The sequence below is a fragment of the Plutella xylostella genome, chromosome 28 (genome assembly GCF_932276165.1).
Source record: "Plutella xylostella chromosome 28, ilPluXylo3.1, whole genome shotgun sequence".
NCBI lineage: Eukaryota > Metazoa > Arthropoda > Insecta > Lepidoptera > Plutellidae > Plutella > Plutella xylostella.
The window spans coordinates 7,526,242-7,552,148 of NC_064008.1; the positions used below are offsets into that span (position 1 = coordinate 7,526,242).

At 39.1% G+C, this 25,907-nt stretch overlaps 1 protein-coding gene and 1 long non-coding RNA gene across 3 annotated transcripts; one reads left to right on the forward strand and one right to left on the reverse strand.

The window, feature by feature from the left end:
- The first annotated feature begins 482 nt into the window (after nucleotides 1-482).
- LOC125490887 lies at nucleotides 483-1,298 on the forward strand. 2 transcript variants are annotated; one of them, XR_007267953.1, is made up of 2 exons: nucleotides 483-559; nucleotides 645-1,298. It is a non-coding gene; the product is annotated as an uncharacterized LOC125490887 (long non-coding RNA). The 2 variants fall into 2 exon arrangements; XR_007267952.1 differs by having other exon boundaries at nucleotides 508-559; nucleotides 628-1,298.
- A 10,648-nt stretch (nucleotides 1,299-11,946) lies between these two features.
- Nucleotides 11,947-13,989, reverse strand: LOC125490839. Its single transcript, XM_048631198.1, has one exon. It carries the CDS (start codon nucleotides 13,987-13,989, stop codon nucleotides 11,947-11,949), a length of 2,043 nt encoding a protein of 680 aa, XP_048487155.1.
- Between the last annotated feature and the right edge of the window lie 11,918 nt (nucleotides 13,990-25,907).

Genomic DNA, 25,907 nt, shown 5'->3' on the forward strand with positions numbered 1-25,907 from the left:
TCGCTGCCGTCGCCTGGGATGGTTCCGAGGAGGCTGGCAGCGTTCCCTCTCTGTATAGCCAGGCTGATGCGCTGGCTGAGATAGCTGCCAGCCCTCTGGTCCCTTGATACCTCGACCAGGCGCGACGAAAGTTCTTTTACTAGTCGTCGCGCTTCGGGTCCCCAGGGCCCCAGGGTCTCAACCCCAAACGGCACAAATATGTAGCTGTCAGACAGACCGTTGTATTTGCGCCGTTTGAGGTTTTCTGCAGCGGTTGCCGCCGTGCCCGCCGCCGCGGCACTACCCTGGATAAGAGTATTTTATATTGGCTAAGCAAGACACTATAATAAAGCTATGATATAACCAAACAGCTAGAAAATCTGGCTACAGGCATTTTTTATAATGTTCTTGTCAAAATTGCCATTATTATTCTGAGTTTTGACGTATACCTACAGAGCCGTACCTTCCTGTCCCAAACGACGTGTCATAAAGTACTCTGTGTCCCTAACTATATTATATACAAAACATCCAAAACAAGCACTTTGTAAGAACACAAAATCTGTTTTGCTAACTCATCAATGTACATTTTTAACTTTCACCCAATATTTTTCATAAATATATTGATTTTATACTTATTACCCGTAATAGAGTCAACGTCTTTTCAGCCACTGAGACGCCGTCGTCGTAACTACACAATACCACTCTCAGCCCCTGCTCTTGATGTTGAAACACCACGCATTCTCACGTTATCCACTAGGCCTTCAGAAACGTTAACATTAACGGCAGAAACCACGCTAAATTCAAAAGTATCGAAATACGCGGAGAAGCTAAAAATCGCACGAAAATTGGCTTTGAACAGAAAAGAATTTGATGAGTTTGATGTTGGGAATGGTAATGGCAGAAGGCAAGGAATTAGAACTAGAAGACGTAGGATTGGGCTACGACAAAGAGACAGAGGTAGAGATAGGAATAGAGATGAGGATGGAGAGAGAGGCAGAGGTAGAGATAGGAATAGAGATGAGGATGGAGAGAGAGACAGAGTCACGACTCTAAGTACATCTACAGAAGAAGAAATAACATCAGTGAAAAAATGCGCCACATATGGTTTGATAATTGTCCCTGATTACTTTTATTACGTCGTGTTAATGTACTTTGTAGGAACTGTTCTAAGGCTTTTTTAGATAATGGGTATTTTATGTACTTATTTAAGATTTTTACCAAGTTTTTTTTTGTATCTCGTCTAATATCTATTGATAACGTAATTTTAGATGAGTGTTAGCTATTGAGTATCATAATTAATTAAACAATTTTGTCATGTCCTCCCCTAGTTTTGTTTCAGTTACCATAATTACAAAACTAAGAGGTTTCTTCGGTCTTTTGTAAGATCTGTAGTAGGTATTTAAGCGAAGGGTTTTTTTTTAAACGAGGATTAGTCAGTCTGGCAAGCGTCTGCCGCTGGTTAATACCCAAAAATACAGTACGTGTTAGGTACCTAAAAATAAGAATATTTGATTCATCACTAAACTCTTATTTTTTCGAAATCGGTAAAAACTAGTTGATCTACATTCAAACTGTAGGACATGGGACTCTTCCAGTAGAGGAGGGTTATTGTAATAGCTTGGCAGGTGTATCGGAGATATCACACAACACAAAACATTTAACACCCGCATTTAAAAGGCTCCTAAATAAGGGCAACTTAAACAATGGCAGAATGCAGTGGCATACAGGTAAATTATGACTCCCGCGCTCAAGCCTTTGTAATCACAATTTATGCAATTAAACAATGTAAGTGACCCGGACATAAGCAAATAGAAGTCATTAAAAAACTTCCTGAAGTTTTTAACAAAGAACACTGCAGTCGCGATTTAAATTAACTCATATTTTACGGTTGGATTATGCGAACTAATTCAGTTTACAGTGTAGTGAAGTTTCTACATTGCAAGTCTACACCGTAAATCTTAGTAAGAAATTATAAACAGGTTAATGTGTATTTATAATAAGTATTACAGTAGGTACTTTTTTGAAAAATATAATTTATGTACCTTACCACATTCACCATGTCTTAATTTCATGACGGAAGGAAGATATAAATTTGAAACGCGTAGAAGTATTGCCATAACATTGCTACTAACGATATTTTAATATATACGAACTAGATGGAGTGTGTCAGTCCTCAAAAGAGTGTTTGATGTCGGGATTTTTTTACGTTGGTTACGTATAGTGTATTAGTCTATGCCTGAGTGAACCGTCGAAAGTTTTTAGGGTTCCGTAGCCAAAATGGCAAAAACGGAACCCTTATAGTTTCGTCATGTCCGTCTGTCCGTCTGTCCGTCTGTCCGTCTGTCACAGCCGATTTACTCGGAAACTATAAGTACTACAGTGATGAAATTTGATGGGAATATGTGTTGTATGAACCGCTACAAAAATATGACACTAAATAGTAAAAAAAAGAATTGGGGGTGGGGCCCCCCATACATGTAACTGAGGGATGAAATTTTTTTTTTCGATGTACATACCCGTGTGGGGTATCAATGGAAAGGTCTTTTAAAATGATATAAAGTTTTCTAAAAAACATTTTTCTTAAAGTGAACGGTTTTTGAGATATCAGCTCTCAAAGTCGTAAAAAGTATGTCCCCCCCCCTCTATTTTTATAACTACGGGGTATAAAATTCTAAAAAAAATAGAGGTGATGCATGCTAATTAACTCTTTCAACGATTTTTGGTTTGATCAAAGTATCTCTTATAGTTTTTGAGATAGGTTGATTTAAGCTACGGAACCCTTTGTGCGCGAGCCCGACTCGCACTTGGCCGGTTTTTTTAACTACCGTAAGTACACCTTTGTCCACCTAGATTAGACTAGATTAGACTAGATTTGACGGTCGAATGGCGTAGTGGTTAGTGGCCCTGACTGCTATGCCGAAGGTCCCGGGTTCGATTCCCGGCTGGGGCAGATATTTGTTTAAAAACAAATATTTGTACTCGGGTCTTGGGTGTTGATATTTATATTTAGTATCTATCTATCTATGTATTTGTGTAGATATATCAGCTGTCCGACACCCATAACACAGGTTCTGCCTAGCTTGGGGTCGGATGGCCGTGTGTGAGATGTCCCCACATATTTATATTTATTTATTGCACGGCAAATTATAAGATGTAAAGTTGCTGTTTATCGTAAATTATTTTATTTATATTTAGCTTGAACTGGATTGTAACTGTTTGGAGTTCCGCACAGCTTACTAGCAAGTTCCGTCACGTGAAAATATCCAGATATATGCAAGCGGGCCGGCTAGATGCTAGTTTATGCATGCGGCGACCAACGTCCTAATTTGAAAGTTTCCGACGCGCTGTTTCCGACAGACGTGGGCCGTAGCTATAGTCGTGACGTACACGTTTCGTAAGCTATAAGCTGAATTAGATAACATAAAATGTAAAAAAAACATACCTTACCTAAGGTATTAATCCTGCCTACAAAGAAACATCTTACACACACTATACACTTACACAACTTAGTCTCAGAAAGTCTCTTTTTCTATGGAAAGAGACTGGACAAAAAAAACCTCCCAGAGGAGTCTTTTATTTATTTTTCAAAATAGAACTTACCTTGGTGTGTACCTTATAATTATAATGATAATTTTATATTTCGGTATGAATTATTACTTTAAACTGTTAGTATATGTAAAGGAAACCTTGTGGACGCTTAGGTACCTTAAATTGGAAATATAATACTCATACGCAAAGAAACAGTTCCACTTTCAAAATGCAGACTCCAAATGACCCCAATTTTTTAAATATTGAATAGGAAATTTGAACAAAATATTTACGGTTTTAGTTGGATATTCTGATGCACCGTTAAATGTACAAAAATATTGCAGAAGGCGCCATTAAGTTAAGTTATGGAGTAATTAGGTGCAAACGTTGACGTGCAGGGGCGCCATGGGCTTCATTGTGTCCGAAGTGCAGGCAGAATCTCACGGCATCACGCAATAAATGATATCTTTCGGAGGGATCTCATTTCTGCTGACATTCCGGCGGTTCTTGAGCCGCCGGGGTTTTTTTTTTTTTTTTAAGATTTTATTATCACTCCACAGACTTTATGTCCGTGCCTTTTTGAGAGATCAATATATTGTGAGAGTTTGGTTGTTTTTTATCTTCATCTTTTAACTACTCACTACTCAATGTGGAAGCTTATAATATATATATTTTATCTTTTATATATATATTTATATATACCTATAGGTATATTTTTAATAATTTTTTTTTTTTTGCACTCCTGGAGGAAAATCTACACAGACACCTGGGAAGGGGACCCAGGTAGTGTCGGCCTTTAACCGACTAAAAACCCCCAGTTGTGCATTTCTTGTTTTTTTTTTTTTTTTTTTTTTTCTTTGTTTCACACAGTCACACTTACAATTATAATGGCAACAAACATTTGAAGGGTAGGGCCAGTGTCAGTTGTCTTCAGAGAACTTAACAGACGCCTGTCAGTGGCCACACACTCCTTTTGTCATCGCTGTTGTTTTGCCTGGTGTTAATGTGTGACAGTGTTCTTAAAACTATCTTAATTTTATTGGTTAGTTCTTATACAGATAATATTAATTCATGATATACTATACAATACCTACATATCAAAACTATACAATACATGCTATATACTATACATAACAAAACTATAAATACATGCAATACTGTTTGGCCGTCAATATAAAATTAAAATCAAAATTCTCCTATTCCGCTCCATTTTGCGTTGCCAAAAGCCTTGATTGCTGGGCAACGACCTCTTTGTCCCGATTTTTTATTGCCATCTTTAGGTTGTACTCGAGGATCCGTTTCTTCGGTGCTGTTATTGCCGTTTTAGCGAGGTTGCCGATAGCGTCCTCGGTGTCATCCGCATAGTAGGTGCAGGCGGTGGTGTGCCTCGACAGCGCCACTACTGCGTGAGGTATGCTATCGTGCAACTTTATTTTATCTTTTGTTTTTATGATAATGACGGATTCGTACGTCAATCCCTGTGCTTCGTGTATGGTTAAGACGCGTGATCCCGTTCCTTCTCCAAACCCTTGGCTGGTCAGGGTCTCTTTTTCTTCCTGTGTATGCGTCAGGAATAGAGTTTTGGTTTGGGATTTTGGAATTGCTGCGTCTGTAAACCTTTTCAGCTGCAGGGATTGGATACGCGCTGTGGCTGCGTATATGCCTGAGTATACTTCTCTTAGGGCGTATGCAACATCCATGGGGTTTCTGTATGAGCACAACAGCTCCTGGGTGATGTTTGCTACCAGTGTTGGGTGACTGTACCTTAGTTCGAATAGGTTCTCTCTGTCTATGTACGGTAGCTGGTTGATGTCTCCGATTAGAGCAATATCACTGGCACGGGACAGGCGGGCGGCAATTACGATTGCCCCGAAATGGTTCATCAGGGCCTCGTCAATTATCAGGCGTTGGCATCCGACATGTTCTCTAAAGCCGTTTACTAGGACTGATGCCATCGTTTGTTGGAGTTTAGTTATTTACTTGTAATGTAACGTACTTAGTAAACACATTCCTAACTGTCATACGTCAAATGTCATCTTTCACTTTGACAAGCTGTCAATCACTTATAACTCTCCTCTCTCATGGTTGTAATGTACTTATGCCGTTTTTTAAATAAATCTCAGTGAATCTATAAAAGTTTGTTTGCTTTCCACCAAAATATCCAACATGGTAGCAGAGCGTGGTTGGTAAAAGTGGAAAGTACTTTTATTTTTCAGATTAAAATTCAAATTAAAATTTCCGAAATTACCATAAATACATAACCTCAATCATAATGACGACTTCATCAAACGGTTCCTATACGGTGGAAAAATTAAAAGGAACTGAAAATTATTCCACTTGGAAGTTTTCAATGAAGATGGTGCTCATTCATGAAGAATTGTGGGAATATGTGGAAAAGGAAACAAGTGATGACAAAAAGGGCAGTAAGGCATTGGCGCGAATTGCTTTATCAGTGCAACCATCTGTTATTCCGTACATACGAACAGCTAAAAGTGCCTACGAAGCTTGGAACAACTTGAAAGATACGTACGAAGGCAAAGGTCTGTGCAGAAAACTAGGCTTACTCAGGAGTTTGTTTGGAACAAAACTTGCAGACAGCAATTCCATGGATGGCTACTTAAACAAAATTAAAGAAGTTGCACATCAGTTAAGTGAAATTGAATCCCCATTGGACGATGAATTCATCGCTGTCATTATATTGAGTGGCCTTACTTCCGACTATGATCCGTTAATTATGGCTATCGAAAATTCAGGCCAAAAATTGACAACGGAACATGTATCTGCCAAATTACTACAGGAGACACAGAGAAGGCAAGATAAAGAAGATGGAGTGACTGCCCTCGTCACTCGGAAACAAATAAAGTGCTTCAGGTGCAAACGTCCAGGGCATTACTCACGTAACTGCACAGAAAAGAAGGCTTATCATGAAAAACAGACAACAAAGCATGAAAAACCTAAGTCAAAGGCTCTCGTCACAGCCTTGTCTGTGAAAGTTCACAGCAATGTGTGGTATATAGACTCAGGAGCCACTAACCATATGTGCAACAGTCGCGACATGATGGTGAGCTGCAATCCAAATAAAACTGTGGATGTGAGCGTGGCAAATGGTGAGAGGTTATCAACAGCTGGACTTGGTGAAGTTGAAATTAAATTAAAAGACTGTTTAAGAACAATAAGTGAAACTTACTATGTACCTAACTTAAGTACCAACCTATTGTCTGTTAGTGCGATGACGCGCAAGGGCTATGAAGTCACATTTAATCGTAATTCTTGTACAATTCGTGATGATAATGAAGTTCTAGCTACTGGAACTCAGGTGAACGGTGTGTATCAACTTGACACTGTGTCGGACAACGCCAGTACTGCTGCTGGCAATGCAGCAAAGGTGGAGGAGTGTGAACTAGTGGCGGCAACAGCAGCTGCCTCGACACCCCAGGAGTTGTGGCACAGACGTCTTGGGCATCTGAATGCGAGAAGTATGAATCTTCTCCGTAAAGGTATGGCCGTAGGTGTTGATTATAAAGATACAGATTATAAACACTGTATACCGTGTATTGAGGGAAAACAGAGTAGACAACCATTCCCTAAACGCTCATTTAGTAGGGCAAGTGATGTCTTAGAACTGGTTCATACAGACCTGTGTGGGCCAATGCAGGTTCCATCTCTAAGTGGTTCCAAGTACACATTGAGTTTCATAGACGACTACACAAGGAAGCAGTATACTTACTTTCTGAAGTCTAAAGATGAGACTTTTAGGTATTTTCAGGAATTTAAGCAGCTTGTGGAAAATGAAACTGGGAAGAAAATAAAGGTACTTAGGAGTGATAGAGGGGGAGAATATATGAGTTCTATTTTTCAGGAATTTCTCAAAGCCAATGGTATCAAGCATCAAAAGACTATACCGGATTCTCCACAGCAGAATGGTGTTGCAGAACGAGCCAACAGAACCATTATGGAGAAGGTGCGATGCATGCTGATGGATGCCGGATTGGGGATGAAATTCTGGGCCGAAGCGGTGAACACAGCCGTCTACCTAAAGAATAGAAGCCCGACTAAGGCTGTTCTTGGTGCGACCCCGGAGGAAAAATGGAGCAAGAAAAAGGTAAATCTGAACAATTTAAAAGTATTTGGATGCATTGCCTATGTGATGGTAAAGAATAGAAAGAAGTTAGATCAAAAGAGCAAACCATACATATTTATGGGGTATAGTGAAGAATCAAAAGGATACCGGCTTATTGATCCAACTAATCCTAGAGATATTAAGCATTCTCGAGATGTTGTATTCTTGGAGGATAAGTTCTATGTTAAAGACATGTCGCATGATGATACTGTAGATCAACAATTATTTGTTGATATTAACTTGAATGAAAATGTAATTCCTCAATCGGAATCATCCACTGTAGATAGTGATATATCTGACGACAGACAATCACAGAATATAAACAGAATCAGCACAATTACACTTGATGATTCCGAGAGTGAGGACAGCACAAATGAAGGGCCAGATGATCGCTTGGACACTACTTACGTTCCAGGGAGAGAATCGCTAGCTGAAGCCGAACTGACTTCAGACTCCAGCTATGACGATGTTGCTGAGTCTCCGCTTCGAGCCAACTTTGCCAGACTGGCTGACCATGATCCTGATGAACCGCAGACAGCAACTGAGGCATTGAATGGACCAGAAGCAGATGGTTGGCGTAAAGCGATGAAAGATGAGTATGATTCATTTATTAAGAATAAATGCTGGACTCTGACAGAACGAGACCCTGAACATAAACCTGTAAAATGTAAATGGGTATATAAGAAAAAGTATGGCCTGAATGGAGAGTTACTTAAATTTAAAGCTCGCTTAGTAGCTAAAGGTTATTCTCAACAATATGGTATAGATTACCAAGAAACATTCTCACCTGTCGTGAGATACTCGACAATTCGAATGCTGCTTGCATTGTCAGCAGAGTACAACATGTCCATTGATCATCTTGATGTGAAGACCGCTTTTCTCAATGGGGAACTAGAGGAAACAGTCTACATGGAACAGCCGGAGGGTTTTGAAGTACCGGGGAGTGAAAACATGGTCTACAAGCTAAACAAAGCAGTGTACGGCCTAAAACAAGCTTCCAAATCCTGGTATGATAAAATCACTAAGGTATTATGTGATAAATTGGACTTCAGCCGTTTATCTTCGGAACCATGTGTATACTTCAAATATGACAAGAATGACAGTCGATCAATGATGATCATAGCTCTGTATGTGGACGATTTAATTGTGTTTACATCTCCAGAATTCCAAGGAAAGGAGGAAATAAAACGTAAATTGCAGAATGAATTTGATATCACAGATCTAGGGCCAGCCCAACACATCCTCGGAATGAAACTATCTAGAAAAGGTAATAATATTTCACTTGATCAGTCAAACTACATAGAAAAATTACTGAAGAAATACCGAATGGAGGAATGTAAGCCTGTGGGTACGCCCATGGAGACTGGTTTAAAATTAACCAAGGAGAGTCAAAGTAATGATACCTATGATTACAGAGGTTTGATTGGCTCACTGATGTATGTAGCTGTTAGTACGAGACCGGACATCAGTCATGCAGTGAGTTACCTCAGCCAATTCAACAACTGCTTTGGAGAAAGTCATTGGAAGGCCGCTAAAAGGATTTTAAGGTATTTAAAGGGAACTATCAATTTAGGTCTTACATTCTATAAAAGCGGGTTGGATATAACTGCTTACGCTGATGCAGACTGGGCATCAGATAGTCATGATCGCAGGTCGTATACTGGGTATGTGTTCTGTATAGGTGACTCAATAGTATCTTGGGAAAGTCGCAAACAGCGCACTGTTGCTCTGTCAAGCACGGAGGCGGAGTACATGGCGTTGTCCGACACATGTAAAGAGTCTTTATTTATAAGGAAATTTATGTTAGAAATGTTTGGTATCACGCCTAAAATATGTATATTTAATGATAACCAATCTGCTATAAAACTGTGTAAAAACTTTATGTTTCACTCCAGAACCAAACATATAGACATACGTCACCATTTTATTAAAGAAATTGTTAAGGGGATCCCTAAAGCTAAAATGCTAAAGTCGGCTTGATATACTTGATTAGATTGGAAAAACGGTGGCTTCTATCACATTGATAAAAATATATTTTGTAGCAGAGGGTATACTGAACATGTTAGTTGCTTATAAATTGGTGCAGGATTATAATAAGTATGTTAAAAAAAATTGCAAACACACCATGTCTTTTGCCATTTTTTGACTTATTATGAAAAAACCCTCGAAATCAGAGGGCCCATTTTCATGGAATCTTATATGTATGTGTAGGTAATTAAATTCTTAACAAAGTTACCTTAAAGAGTTGGATTTAATGGACCAGAAGTCAACTTTTTTTGCAAAAAACTAATAAATTCCGGTTTAAAAATGATGACACCGTGACAGATTTCAGATTTCTTCAGTCGTCGCCCTGGTGGCGGCCTGTTAGGAGCGATACCCACGCCATTTTATTTTTTATCAAATATTTCACAAAAACTGATTAAATCAACAAATTATGACTACAAGTATTATAATACATATGCATTTGCTATGGAAAGTTAATTTTCTAATCATTTTAGATGCAGAAAAGCCGAAAATTCTTAGAAAACATTTCGCCTTTTCGATTTGTTTACATTTTTTACTATAGAGTTACAGATGCATAGATAAAGGTAAACATTGCACATAATGACACTTATTAGATTCTCCGAATAAGAACTATACGGTCAATGCAGTATGCCAAAGCGCGAGCCTGTTTATATTCTGAGGGGTAATTTATTTTATTTTAACGGTTGTGTATGGTAGGTAAGCTACACAATATACAGGGTGTTGAAAAGTAAGTTCATAATTTGTTTTATTTGAAACCAAAAACCGTAGTTAATTAAAAATATATATATTTTAAGATGTGGTAGTCTGTACACTACAGGTTGTTAAAAATAAGTAAGTATTTTTAAAAATTGAAGATCTAAAATTTACATAATTTTTTAAATCTATTTAACAAGCTTTGCAAAAAAGCGGTTAAGTGCGACTGTATCTCGCCATGAAAAAAATGAAATGTTTACTGTAGCTATGAATTTTATGCGTTACAAGTGGAATAAAATACCGCATAATATTATGTACAACTATGTAAGAGCCTAGTTTTTAAAAAAAAACTCATAAGAAAATATTAAATACACAGGTTTTTTAACCCCTGAAGGAAATAGAGGGGTGTTATAAGTTTAAAGTAAGGGCTGAATTTTTTTTTTAAATTAGGGTGATAGGTAATGTATATTTTTAATGATTTTTTCAAATAGATAAATGTTATACCATTTTTAAATTGCCATAAAATTACCTATAAGGTAACGGGTCCATATATCGCGGTATTCAAAATGGCGTCCTTATTTCGAGTTATATTTATTTTCATGATTATTACTCATTTTAATAGGTTTGGATACTCTAAAATTACATTTAATCGTTCATTATCTTTAACTGAAACTACTTGATGTAGTAAATATGTTTAAAATTGCCTAAAATTACTAAAAACTCATGTAATGTGCCGTGAGGGCGACGCCGCCATGTTTTTCATACAAACGCGACCCGGCTTACGTAAGGCCAGCCATATTTAATAATTGTGTTTTTTAATATTTATACGACGTTCAACTTTGTAAATAGTTTATATTTAGTTTATTATATTCTTATAGGTACTTACATTAAATTTAAATTTTAACTCTTTTTAAACTAATTTAACCCCTTTAAACTCAAAAACAAAATACCTCGGTATAAGGGCCTGATTTTTATACGTTGTTCCTAACTCCGAGTTACCCTCGGTATAAGGAAAAATACTATGTCATGATTATTAGCTTATAACTTTACAAATAATAACATTTGAAGTATATGCTTGATTACATAATAATAATGATGAAAGTGACAAGCTTATAACCTAATTCGGCGGTACAAAATATCCTCTAGGAATCTTAATATGACACGATAATTGTTGACCCAAAAATCATGGTTACATAGGTAACCTTAGGTAAACCTTAACTTAGTATGTATATTTGAAATGATAAAAAACAGTGTTATTTCATCGCTATTAACGTAAGTGATACATAATTTTACCAATATTTTATGTATGATTTGAGTAACAAATCTATGTTGTTTCTAAATCGATAATTTGATAACTCGGAATATGGATTATTAAAATACTTGCTGAACCCCTAACATGGAGTATGACATTTTACATAGGTAGGTACCTCGGAAATCAGAATATGACTACATCACACCTTCGCAGTGTCATCCGATGCCGTCATCAAACCATAAAATAAAGATGAATTATAGTTATAGTTATAGTTATAGAAAAGGGGAGGGCAACCAGTGCCCATTCGCCACTGCGACCTAAAAGATCTATTGTGACTCCCCTTGCCGAGTCAAATCTCACTATCCAGGCCCAGGTCTTTTATAAACCTGATGATCTTACCTGGAGAGAGAGACCTGACATCTATGGGGGCTAATTTGTAGCCGCCCAAGATTCTGTTTCTCTTGTGAATGATGGCCTCACATTCACAGAGAATATGCATGGGCGTTTCGTCCTCTTCATTGCAAAATCTACAAGTTGGAGTATCGGACAGACCCATTTTATGTAAGTGACTGTTCAACCTACAGTGACCTGATAAGGTTCTTGTCAAGACCCTTAACTGGTTGCGTGTGAGCTCTAAAGCTCGACGCGTAAACTTCTGCGAATAGCCCACGATTAGGGCTCTTGCATGATGTTGCCCTGGTACATTATTCCAAGCCTCTAAGCTTTGGTTCTGTGCCCAGTCCTTGATCTCGCGACGACTGGTGCATTTTGGTAGCCCGATGATGGGCTCGGGGCCCAACGGTAGGCTTTCTGCTCCCAGACGTGCGAGCTCATCTGCTTCCTCATTGCCATTGATGCCACAATGTCCGGGCACCCATCGCAGGGTCACTCTATTGTTAGCTCCAATTTTGTTCAGGATGAGGATGCACTCCATTATAAGTTTGGAGTTAACTTCTGCAGAAGTCAATGCTTTAAGAGCAGCTTGGCTGTCTGACAGAATAAATATATTCCTCCGAGTGAAGGCTCTATCCAGGTTTTCGTATGCACATCCAATGATGGCATATATCTCGGCTTGGAATACGGAGGCAAACCTTCCCAGGCTCGCATATTTGCGCGCTCTTGGCCTTTCTCCGTAAATGCCTGAACCTGCCAGGCCTTCCTTTTTGGATCCATCGGTGTACCACACGATGTCTCCCGACCGGAAAGTTTGAAGGGCCTTATCATCATTCCACTTCTCCCTTTCTGGTATCTCAACTGAGAAGAGCCTTGAGAAACAGTACTCCGTTTCCATAGCGTCGGAAGGCATCGCCATGGTATGGGTACTGAGAAGCTCTCGGTGGAGCGAGCTGAAAACAGCCGAGTGCCATCGGTTCCTGCCTCCTTCAGCAGCCCGTAGCATAGCTGATCGAGCCTCTTTCTGCACATGTATGTGTAAAGGGCTAAGATTCAGCATGGCTTCCATCGCTGCTGTCGGAGTGGACCTTATAGCTCCAGTGGCCATCAGACACGCTAACCTTTGAAGACTACTTAATAGATCTTGACAGGTTTTTTGTTGGGTTTTCCTGTGCCATACTACGCAGCCGTATGTTACCATAGGTCTCACTACGGCTTCGTATAGCCAAAGGGTTAACTTCGGCTTAAGGCCCCATTTTTTCCCAACTAGTCTACAGCACGATCCCATAGCGCACTTAGCTTTCTGGGCTATGTACTGCAGATGTTGATTCCAAGTCAGCTTCTGATCTAGGATTACACCAAGATATTTGGCTTCTTTGGAGAAGTTTACCGTTTCCCCAAAGAGAACCGGTGGTCTCAGACCATCTAGGATCCTTCTTCGGGTGAACGGTACAATTATGGTTTTGCTGGCATTTACAGAGAGTTGATACTCCCTGCACCAGCGCTCTACCATCTTAAGGGCTGTTTGCATCAGATCTGAAATCGTGCTGGCGCTTTTGCCTACGATGGTTATGACGAGATCATCAGCGTAGCCCTGAGTGTCGAAGCGAGCTTCATTGAGCTCACAGAGCAGGGTGTCGACAACAATGGACCACTCCAGGGGCGATAGTACGCCGCCTTGGGGACATCCTCTTGTTATTTTAACCTCAATGCTCTTGTCCAGGAGTGTTGTTTTAACAGTCCTGTTGGTTAACATCGATTCTATCCACGTAAGTGTGGTGTTGTCGATGTTTTTGTCCCTCATACATTTGAGAATGACATTCGTCGAGGTGTTATCAAAAGCACCCTCTACATCTAGAAAAGCACAGAGGGCAATTTCTTTGTCCTCTAGTGCTTTCTCAATCCTATCAGTAAGTTCAATTAGGGCAGTTTCCGTAGATTTGCCCTTCTGATAGGCGTGCTGCTTCACATGTAGTGGGTTTTGTGTGAGGTAGCCCATTCTAATATGAAGATTGATCACCTTTTCCATAGCTTTGAGCATGAAGGAGGTGAGACTTATGGGTCTATAGGACTTAGGTAGGGACTTGTCTCTATTTCCCGTTTTGGGGATAAAGGTCACCCTCACCCTAGTCCAAAGGTGTGGCATATACCATAAAGTTGAATAAAGATGAATTAGCGACTTTCTTCCTAAATATAAAAGGGGTGTGGATAGATATGCCTGACTTTACGAAACTACTACTAGATACTACCTAATTATTACTCTTTATAAAAGAAGAAAGAAAGAAATTTGTAGACGTAAAACTTTATTTGGGTGAATAAAATAACACACACGACCGTGGAGTTTTTATAACACTTATATACACAATTGCCTAATTTCATTTCTGTATTTTATTTCCATTATCCTTCTACTTCGAGGTCTGATGGCCGTTGTAATATTGTTATCCCAGAATTCCCAGATAAATGAATGTCCTGTATACTGCATTTCATGTTTGGTTTAGGGGTCTGGTTGATTTTTTCATTTTCTTGTTGTTGTCACTGAAAAATAAAGTAAGTAGGTAAATTGTATGGATAGTTGACAGAATTAAGCTTATCCTTATAAGTTGGTACCCATTTTCACAAAACTTAGTGAGTTTAGAAACGAAAACGCTAGAACAAAAACCTAGGTTAGTAACTAAACTGATGCCAAATTACTGATAAAAACATAAAAATATTTCCATTTTACGTAATTTCCTAAAATAATTCGCACACAAGCTTACCTTAGGCAGCGTTCCCACTACGCCGGACCGGCAGATCTGCCGAAAACCGGACACCGGACAGAGTGTTCACATTACATCGGATCCCGGAAGAAATTCAGACAGTCCTCAGTTGAATTTGGACCTGCGCGCACAATGGACGACGAAATTGTTGTGTTGTGGTGGTATCTTAATACGTAGAAGGCAAAATAAAAGAAAACATTGGGTACACCCTATTTTACGGGAAAGATTTTCCATTCTTTTCATTTTACATCCAGGGGCGAGGGGAGCACGAGCGGGGCGAGCGGGGGACAGATACCGGCACAAACTCGTTCACATTACTCCGGGCCCGGTCGTTTTACCGGCAATTCGTAGTGACAAAACGTTCGGTAGAAATGCCGGGCTCGGCAAAAATGCCGGACCCGGGATAATGTGAATAGCTTCATATAAATTGTACAGCCACTAGCTCTTCCGGCAGATTTACCGGCGCGGCAGATCTGCCGGTCCGGCGTAGTGGGAACGCTGCCTTATCGATTTTCAAATTGCATATTGCAAATACAAACATAATAATTTAATAAAAGATGTTTGTTTTCTAATGTAAAGACTTAACAGAAATACTTTCAAAGTATAGCGGCAAACTTTTCGGCGGAAAATTGAACATGGCGCCGGCGCGCCTCCAGTCCAGCGCGCATGCGCCATAGAGATGTACCTAGTGCAATGTTCCTTGCTTCTGACCTATGCTTGAATGAAAAAATAATCGATGCTGGATCGATTCCTGGGTAGATACTTTTATTATAATCATATTCGTTTATGGTAAATACATTAGGTACTCATCGGAAATTAGTACTGATAAGGTATTTGGCTTTTGTAAGTATTCGATACTTTTCCTCATCCCTTACACATCTACTTTTATTACGTATCGTCAACTTTTAAACATTTAAGTAAGAACATAAAATATCGTGGAAAAATTTTAGACCTTACTTAGATAAAAACTGTAGTAAAAAATATTTAAATCATTCGAGTTCAATAATCGATTATATTCGATTACTGTCACTATTTCATCAATTTACCCCATCTCTACTCTATTTTTTTTTTAATCGCTTGGAAAAGTCCATAGAACATCATAGAAGCATTATGAATATTTTTTCTAGCCAATGTTACCAGTTGCAATAATGAATTATGAAAATGTTACATAAATAATAGAAATTATCACGAAAACCAATATAAATGGAGAGTATTTAATTCTTTTCATTATTTTCAACTACTATTTAGAATAATTAAATTTATTTGGAGTACTTTAGGGTTAAAAAAGTATATCGATATTTTAGATTGTAATTTCCTTATGTTCATGGCCACACTCATGGAGCCACTGACAGGACTAACTCGGAATATGGAACAGGCTACCTCGGTATATGGAAGAAACCATAATACTACCTCGGTATAAGGGCAAATCGACATGTGTAATAAATTATATTTTTTTAAGTATAATTAATGTGTTATCAATGAATCTGTGTTAAGAAATATAAAATTTAACGTATATTCTTACAGAAGACAATATTTCACATCAATATTGATGGTTACAAATGCTTATTTTTCTTACTTACTTTCAAATGTTGTTATTTACCTCGGAATATGGACCCGTTACCTTAGTTATAGTTATAGAAAAGGGCAGGGCTACCAGTGCCCATTCGCCACTGCAACCTAAAAGATCTATAAATTATGACTCCCCATGCCGAGTCTCACTCTACAGGCCCAGGTCTTTTATAAACCTGATATTACCTATACAGGATGTTGCAAAAAGGGTATACTGTGCCGAAAGGGTTTGACTCAGGGGTTATTCTGAACAACTTTTGTTCTCCAAGTTTTGGAAATTCTCGAAAAATAAATTCGGTCTCTATAGTAAAAAGTCACGTGATCGAATAAGTTTCTATGTAAAAGGTTTTGTTACGTGAATTTTCAAAATTGTAGAAGAAAAGTGGATCAGAATGGCACCTAAATCCACTTTTGGCTAAGCTTTATACCCTTTTTTCAATACCTTGTATAAAATATCGTCAGCGTCAACTTAGATCGTAATCATCGTAACTCCTCGTGACCAAATTTTAGAGGAGACAAAAATACTGTTTTATTTGTAGTTCTAGTTGGCATACTACCCACCTAAAGTTTTTTTTAACTAGCCTAAAAATGATTTGTTTAGACAGCCTATCTTCCTGTTCAACCGCAGCCTGAGTGCCAGTGACTCAATGACTGAAAGGAGGCCATTAGTGCTCCTAAATAAATAAAGCAGGCCTGTAGATTATCTTTCAGTGTACCGACACATCTGATTGCTGTAAGAGCCTGATAAGCTCTTCGAACGAGTCATACCTCTGTGGTGGTACGGTTTCGACCTTTCGGACAGTCAGTTTGGCATCCGAAATGCGGATTCGAATAGTGGGTACAATACTTTGCGTTCGTTCACTGTCGGAGCAGGATAAGAACCACGGGCGAGTTGTTGCGCTGGCTGTTTGCTTAAAAATAGTAACCGCGTTCAACTCTATCCCCTAGAGGGCGAACCTTTAGGGCGGCTCTTGTATACCATCACTTGTCTTCTTATCTGCAGAAAATTGACAGAGGTCATACGTGTCTAACAAGTACATTAAGGATGCGAAAAGAGAGGGTTTGTTTTCACTGAAGAAGTTCAGTTGCGGAGTTCCACAGCGGTAGGTCTTGGACCCCTCTGCTGTGGAACTTGGCATACAACGCGGTCCTGCAAATCAAGCTCGCAAACGGCGTTAGCACAGTGCATTTTTCTAATGTCACACAGGTCGTGAGGTAGTCTGAGAGCCTCCTTCGGAGATGACATCCCAATGATTCATTACGAAAAAATTGCTGCAGCTGTGCTCGCCATGCAGTGCATGGGCTACTTCCGAATCTGGGGGGCTGTTGCAAAGGAGTCCGTTGCCTCTATACGGTACGGGTTCCGTGCGATCTATGATCCTTCCGGGAGCACCTGTCTTGTCAAGTCGAAGAGAATGGCTCGTATTCGACGCAACCTGCAGTACTGGTGGGATTGGTTGGAGGACAGGACAGCAGGAAGCTGCAGCAGCCGTCATGCTGTGATTCGACGCATAGATGCAAAAAAAAGTTGAAAGTAACTTCATGTTAATAAAATATTAGATCTTAATTTAACAACATAACATTGCAAAAAAAAATTAACATTGTTGAGTATGTTATTGTAATTTACTAAAGTAGTAATAAAAACAAAGGCTTATTGCATAGTTTTCGTTCACGTTCGCCTACATCGCACGTTGTATATGAGAATAAAGGGTATAATTACTAAGTTTTCTTGTTTAAAAATCACGGTTTGGGGTTTAGAGGAAAACAAATGGTAAAATGCGGAATACAGTTTTTTTTTTTCGAATAAAGAGGAAAACATGTGAATTCAAAAAACGTTTCTATTGACACCAAAGAGTACTTTTCGCCGAGAAAAGTGGAGTTACAATGTTTGCGATCTAAAGTGATGATAGAACTAGAACTTATTTTTTCAGTTCACCTGCTGTTGAGTGAAATCGTAATTAGGTAAATGACTCCTTGACATGAAAATAACTTTTTTTTTATAATCGTTATAACAAAACCGTTTTTTTTAATACAGCAATATTTGTAGGTGTACTTACAGTGAGCAAAAGAGCGCAGCAAGGTGTAAATTTTTTGGTTTTTAAGAAACAAAAATATTATTTCTATCATATCCCAAATACACATAAGTACTTAAAAAAAAAATACACACTCTCGCCTTGTACTAATGTACTCCCTTGCGGGGGTACTTACATGTTATTATTTTTCTGGTGACCTCCCCATATCCCTTGGCCAGCTACGTAACCTTTTGTGACACCCTGTATATGCAGAGTTCTGCAAACTACTGTTCTGCTTTTGAAACACCAAAAAAAAAACAGGTCGTCTAACTAAAAGGTCACGTGACCAAAAAAAAATTATATGAAGAAGCGTTTTTTTCATGAATATAAAAAATTACGTAGGATAAAAGTTTTTCAGAGTGACGCCTGAGTAACGCCCTTTCGGCTAACTATACTTTTTTTATTACACGGGGGCAGAGTTTAATACAACACCCTGAACTATTAAACTCTGATAATATTTTCGCGATTTTTTTACATTCTGATTTCATTTCCTGGCTTAGAAATAACATCAATAACATGCTGCACACGTAGGTTTCGGCATAGTATTAAACCCTTTTTGCAACAACCTGTATAAATATCGGCACGGGTACGACTTTATATATAATTAATTATTAAATATTAAAAATACTTTCAAATAAAAATAAATATTTTCGTATCACAAAACAATATTACTTACTTAGTATATTTTTAACAAAGTGGCATGTCTTCACTTTTATGTTTTCGAGTACTATGTTTAAATTTCATGTCATTGTCCGTAGAACGCCCCGCATACCTCAACCCCCCCTCACTAGATTTGACAGATTCTGATTTTCTTCCAGCTTTAGTGACAGCCTTAACAATGGTATTGTGCAAGTGAGATATTTGTCAACAAATGATATGTTAGCTGATGTTTTAACTAAAGCACTTTGTAAGGAGAAACATTGCAAATTTGTGAACTTAATGTTAAAATAACTGTATTTCAAACTTGTAGTTGTTGGTTTTCTAGTATAAAATGTTTTAATATGTTGTGTTAACATGGGTCAGATTCATGCATTTAGTGTTCATGAAAAACTGTTCAGTAGTTATTTACTTTAAAATAAGATGTGAGGATTAACTTATTTTGTTATGTACTTGTGTAACACTTATGTAAGAGTTAGTTTAACTGTATAAGTACATAGTAGGTATTTTATATAGTGCATTTTATTTATGGCTGATGTGAAAGGTCTAAACTCATGTTGAATAGTTATGTATGTGTTTAAGGGCCAGTGTTGGAGTTTAGTTATTTACTTGTAATGTAACGTACTTAGTAAACACATTCCTAACTGTCATACGTCAAATGTCATCTTTCACTTTGACAAGCTGTCAATCACTTATAACTCTCCTCTCTCATGGTTGTAATGTACTTATGCCGTTTTTTAAATAAATCTCAGTGAATCTATAAAAGTTTGTTTGCTTTCCACCAAAATATCCAACATCGTTCGTACCCTAGTTCTAACCATGTCCCCGATCCTATGCGCTAGCCTGTTTCGTATATCGACGGCCGCCTCAGTTGTCGTGGTACATCGAAGTTATTTACCACCCAGGTTGTCTTCCCACATCCAGGTACCCCGTTCACCCAAGCGATGGTGGGCATCGTCCAGCTATTCCAGGTAGCGTTAATGGTTTCCGCTTTTGCTAGGATTTTGTCCTCTAGCATAATCCTGGTACACTGAGCTACGACCACCATTTGGTTGTTGTGTGGGAGAGTGAGTTTCGGGATGTTGCGTTCCCAGGGCACGAATCCGCATTCCTCGCTATAAGCCGCCATATACGCTCCAGTCATTTTGCCTCTGAGGACTTGGCAACTACTGTTATCGTATATGCAGGCTTCGGCCTCCTCGAGTAAAACTTTTAGCCAGCTTTCGTTCTCTTGCCTGTAGGTCTGCATGATCGTTTTGCAGGACAAGAGATTTACCTGCTTTGTGGCGGTTGTAATTGCCATAAATTCGATGGCGGCATTCTCTAGATGGTCGTTTGAGGTGGTAGCTGTTTTCAGCTTCGGTGGGACCACCTGGCCCATATCCGCTCGAGTAATTTTCCTCTGGGCAAGCCTTTTTCCAGTTTTAGGTTCTCTGGAGATTTGGCGCCTCTCGGGTGTCCTCTGTGGTTTTCCTATAAGGCTTGAGGCAGCTGCTTTAAAAGCCCGGAGGAACCCTTGGACACGCCCTTGCGATGTTAAATTGTGCATCCTCCTTTCCATGTTCCGTTGTTCTGAGCCGCCGGGGTTGAGTCGCAGTGATGGGAGGCGTCCGGACGGTCTCACTTTGATACCGTGGGAGAAAGGTCGGTGCCTGCTCTGGGACGCCACATGCGTCTGCACATTTGCCCCGTCCCACGTGGGGCACACTGCTGGCACGGTGGGTGCGGCTGCCGAGGCGGCTGCACGACAGAAGTGCGTCAAATACGGCCAGCTGATTGCGGGCGGCTATATTTTTGGGCCTCTTGCCATTGAGACCACTGGGGTTTGGGGGGAACAGGGGAGTCAGTTCGTCAGGGAGATTGGGCGACGCTTGAGGAGCCGCGGTTTTGACTACCGCTCTGGGGCGTACCTGGCACAGAGGATCTCCCTCTCCGTGCAGCGCGGCAACGCAGCTAGCGTTATGGGGGCTTTTGGGTCTGGTGCGTCCTGGGGTGGTTTATTTAGGTAAGTAAGTTGTGTTTTGTTTGTTTTATTTTTTTTGTATTTTATTTTTGACGAAGTGAGGGTGGATTGTATGTTAAATGTTTGATAAATTTTGTATTTTATTTAATAAATGATTTGCTCATTACTGTAACAGAATAACATGTATTAAACTTATATTTTTATTAGGTGCATTTCTCACTGGAACTTTTTCATTGCCCGTGAGTGTGTTATATGTATGTATACGAATAAAATATTCCCGTGCACTATGAATACGCCACTATTCTGATTTGAGCGCAGGACGTTCGATCGAGATAAAAAGATCGAGTCTTTTACGCCACTTTAAAAATTCCCTGCCGAATATTGGTTTCAAAGTTGAACGAGATTTTTGGAATTTCGACCCGATCTGATACCGGATTAGGTATTGTACATTGTGATGGTGTTAGGTGTGAATAGGATATTTAGGTGGGAATAGTAGAAGCAGTGTGCGACAAAATGGCGTGGCCATTTTCTTTTAGGTTTTACTTATTGCAATATTTATTCATCATCATCATCATCACGACCCATCACGTCCCCACTGCTGGGGCACGGGTCTCCTTCCAGTGAGGGAATTGTTTTAGGCCTAGTCCACCACGCTGGCCCAGTGCGGGTTGGTGGACTATTTATTACTAAATGACTACTATGTGCTTCCATGAATGAAAAAGGATTGGGAAATTAGTAGTAAAATATTAATATGTAAAAAAAATAACCGCTCTTTGTACGCGCTCTAGAAGTAGATAATATAATGTTAATTAAATATTATAATTAGTGTAATTATTTAGTGTAAAATAAGAATATAAACAAAAGGAACTTCAGCAGTCATGATTTTTCGAATTTGATGTGTCAGTGTGCTGAAAATCTTTCATCAGGCCTCTGGGGGTTACTCTATACTGACGAAAAACAATAGAACGGGAGCTGTCGTGCAATCGGCACGTTTGATACAACGAGATAGAGTCGTGGCTCGCCCAGCAGCGCTACGACAGTTTTTTTTTTATATATTAGAGTGACCCCTGGAATCGTGAACATAATAAAACAGATGTTACTTTGTTTGTTTTTATGTAACGTCGCCGTCGTTATTAGTAACAACAATTCAGTCCGGGCCTCCTTTATAAATATTGTAACATTTCACAGTATGGAATTCTGTTTTAGACCCACATTTACATGAAAGGGACATCCCAAACATTATGCGTATTGACACACTCAAAAACACACAAGCTTCAACGCTAAACATTTATTTTACAGCTGAAATCTCGAAATCACGTCTTCCAATTTAAGCAAAATTGGCGTTGTGAGGTGAAATGCTTATTCTTTGTGCAAACGTTTTTAATTGGGAGTTTTCTGACAGCTAAATTTAAATCAGGTGGGTTGGACATACAGTCCGCGCCACCACTGAAGACTTACGGCAAAAGCGGGGACTAAACTACTTCACTTAGGCCTGGGTCTCCTATTTTCGCTGTAGGTCGCGTCCAGCGTCGCTCCGTGGGCCGCATCACGATGCTCACTATAGAAATGTACTGATGCGGTCTCCCTCACACGCCGACGTTGGCGCGTAGATGTAGTGAGCATTGTGACGCGGCCTACGGCGTGACGCTGGACGCGATCTACGGCGCGTAATAGGAGACCCGGGCCTTAGAGTGAAGCCCCATTGGTGCGTTGTGACGCGTTGCGCCGCGTCGCCGTCGTCCCAAAAGAACTGTGATAAAAATATATGCTACGAAACGCAACAATGATATGGCTTCGTCCTTATCCCTTTGAGTGCAGTGCCGCGGCTATATTGAACTTCAGTCGTGGCTTAGACTCTAACATACAATATTTAGCACCCAAGACCCACATTAAACAAATATCAGCCCCGACTGGGAATCGAGACCGCGAACGGTTGGTTGGTTGGTTACCAGCAGTCAGAGAGAGTCATTAACCATTACGCCATCTGTTCGTAAATTTTTTCAACGTAAGTATACAAACACACTCCCATCTTGTACTAATGTACTCCCTTGCGGGGTAGGCAGAGGTGCATTGCTGCACACCTACTTTTCGCCAGTGTTATGTTAGTCCCAATGTAATAGGGGCGGGCCTATTGCCATTTTACGGGCACATCCAAGACCCGAGAACAAATATCTGTGTTTAAACAAATATCTGCCCCAGCCGGGAATCGAACCCAGGACCTTCGGCTTAGTAGTCAGCATTGTAATAACGTAACGTAAGTATAGCTTTGTAATAATTATAAAAACGGTCTGTTTTTAGTTACTGGAATAGGCCTCCAGTACGCTCATCTACAGAATTGCAATTTTAGTTCACACGAGTAAAAGTTACGAGAGTTTTCATAATATTATGAGTATTAACACAGAGTAGCTCAGCATAACTCCCCAGTAGTTGATTTAAGTAATATGTGTCTTAAGTTTAAGTTTAAATCTCTTGGTTCATAATATTGTGCATTTAAGTACTTACTTACAAAAAAAGTATAAGTATGACTTCCAACTAGCTTGGTATCATAAATAATATAATATATAATATTATTATTATTGAACTCGCTTACCTTACCATGCTAGAGTAGATTATTTATTTATCCCATCAGCTTTTACCGCAAGACTTGCATATAAAGTTTTTCCTTGAAAATTCTGCCATAAAAATTATGTTATTTTCATTTCTTATGTATTGTATAAGGATTAGGCCCCATTGATGCGTTGCGCTGGGAAAATATATGGCAGTGACAATGCAACGCTGCCACGACGCGAGGTACCAATGTGGCCTCGCCCTAATCTGTATTACTGTGCCTAAAGTTTCATATCATGTCGTTATCCGCCAATGTAACTGTATTATTACACGGGTTACGAAACAGTATTTTCAATATCTGCGTGTCTATTTCTAGAGTCCGAACACGTTAACTTTGTAACACGTAAATATGGGGCATTATATTTTTATATGACTGAATTTAAAAAAATAAGATTATATTGTAGCATGACAGCTTGCTGTCGTCCATTCGTTCGATTGATTTCTATAGTGACTACCCAGACTCGGAAATTACAAAGAACAGAATATTGGCCATATTGCCATATTTATGTTTACCACGTTTAAACATCATCCACTTGGTGACTTTATCTGTAAAACTCATAATGAGTACATAGAACAATTTCATTTTGTAGTAGCCAAAGGTATTGCCTTATTTTGCAAAAATTAAATGATTAAAGTGGCTTCAGAATCAACAATGTTGCCCTGATATATTTTCCCCGTTAGCACTCGTTTTTGTTGCAGAACGCGTGGAACGTTTTCATTGCTCGTGAGTGCATTTTTTCCGTAATCGATGAATGGATAGACTGTTTTTGTTTTAATTTTTCAAAATATTGTGTCTTCTTTTTGGTCATCTTTCGTGAATCGCAGTGTACCGTAAGTTTGTTCCAAAAAACTCTCTGGAAAAAGGTTGTGATGATATTAACTATTTTATGTGCCCACACTGTTTTTTCCAAGGTTAGGTTAAGTTGACCGAGTGGATCACTAGTCATAAAAGATCGTTATTTCTTGTTTCTGTTAAAAAGTTAGCGCTGTCTGACTCTAACGCTATCACCGAACAGTCTCTTGGGGCTGTCAATTGGTAAAATATTCAGAATACTGTCCATTGTATGTTCCAGCTATTGTTTTATTTAGGTATTCGGTACGCTGCTAACCCAGAATAATGTTTACTGGTGCGGGTAAAAACTAAATAATATGTAATACAATAATGTTGTACAATAATGTGTCCGATTCACGACTATTGTGAACTCTAGTCGATAGTAATTAGATAGGCGGTTCACTGGAATTTGTATGCATTTTATTAGTTTCTAAAGTTACTGACAGGGGCGCTGATTAGATGGCAAACAAACTTCTATCGAGTTACCTATCGGCAGTTGGATTTTCAAACGCAAAGGTTTGTCAAATATCTATCAGATCATTAGATCCATACAAATGGGAGACTTTCTGGCAGCTCATTAAATACCCTAACCAGCGTTAAAAACCCCGACATTCAACACTAAAAGTAGCACAACTTTTAAACTGCTGAACCGGTTTTCATGAAAAAATGTGGTTCAGCCGTTTTGGAGCTACGGTATATACACAAACACAGATACAGACATGTTAAATTTACAACACCCCACTATAAGGGTAAAAAAATAACTGAACCATATTATGTGGCGCTAGTAATGCCTGCCTGTACAGGCAGGCTAACACTGACAGACATCAGTGTTAACTTTTGTGGGGGCGGTCAGATGTCTCTGTGGTCAGGTATCTCTGTGGTAGACTGTACCTAGGTACCTACTTACCAGCTGAACGGTAGGCATTATGTAAGCGCACAGAGCATCACTAACCGGCACGCATTGTATCTGAGTCTAATTTGTATTTGCATGAACAAATCATTTCAACAGTGGACTAAGCAGCCTGCTGTATTAACTGTTGTGTGTAAAGTCATAAGGCTCATTATTGTTTGTTGACAGGGTAATGTTGATGTGGTTGATGATGATGATTTCTGTTCTCTCATTTGTGATACTTACAGCTGAGGTCTGAAGATATTTACTGTGTTTCTATAAACAAAAGAACCATGTTTAGCGGGTGTTTTAATTAAATTTTTGACACATTTTTAATCCGTTTGACATCCAACTGACAGCGTTTAGCATGTGTCTAAGTTTTTATGCTTAAATTTTTCAACCGCTTTTCGCTGTATATTTGCACCCATGTGATAGGTGGCGAGCCGTATCGCCGTTTTGGAATGCAATGCACTTACTGTAGAGTACAATTTGACGTGACTTGACCTACTTTTCTGTAGGTATATTTTATTATTTACCTAATCTAGCTCAATACTCAAATACTCAATCATTTA

Excerpts from the sequence above, each read along its gene's own strand:
- LOC125490839 (XM_048631198.1), bottom strand. The coding sequence starts at position 13,989 with ATGGGCTACCTCACACAAAACCCACTACATGTGAAGCAGCACGCCTAT.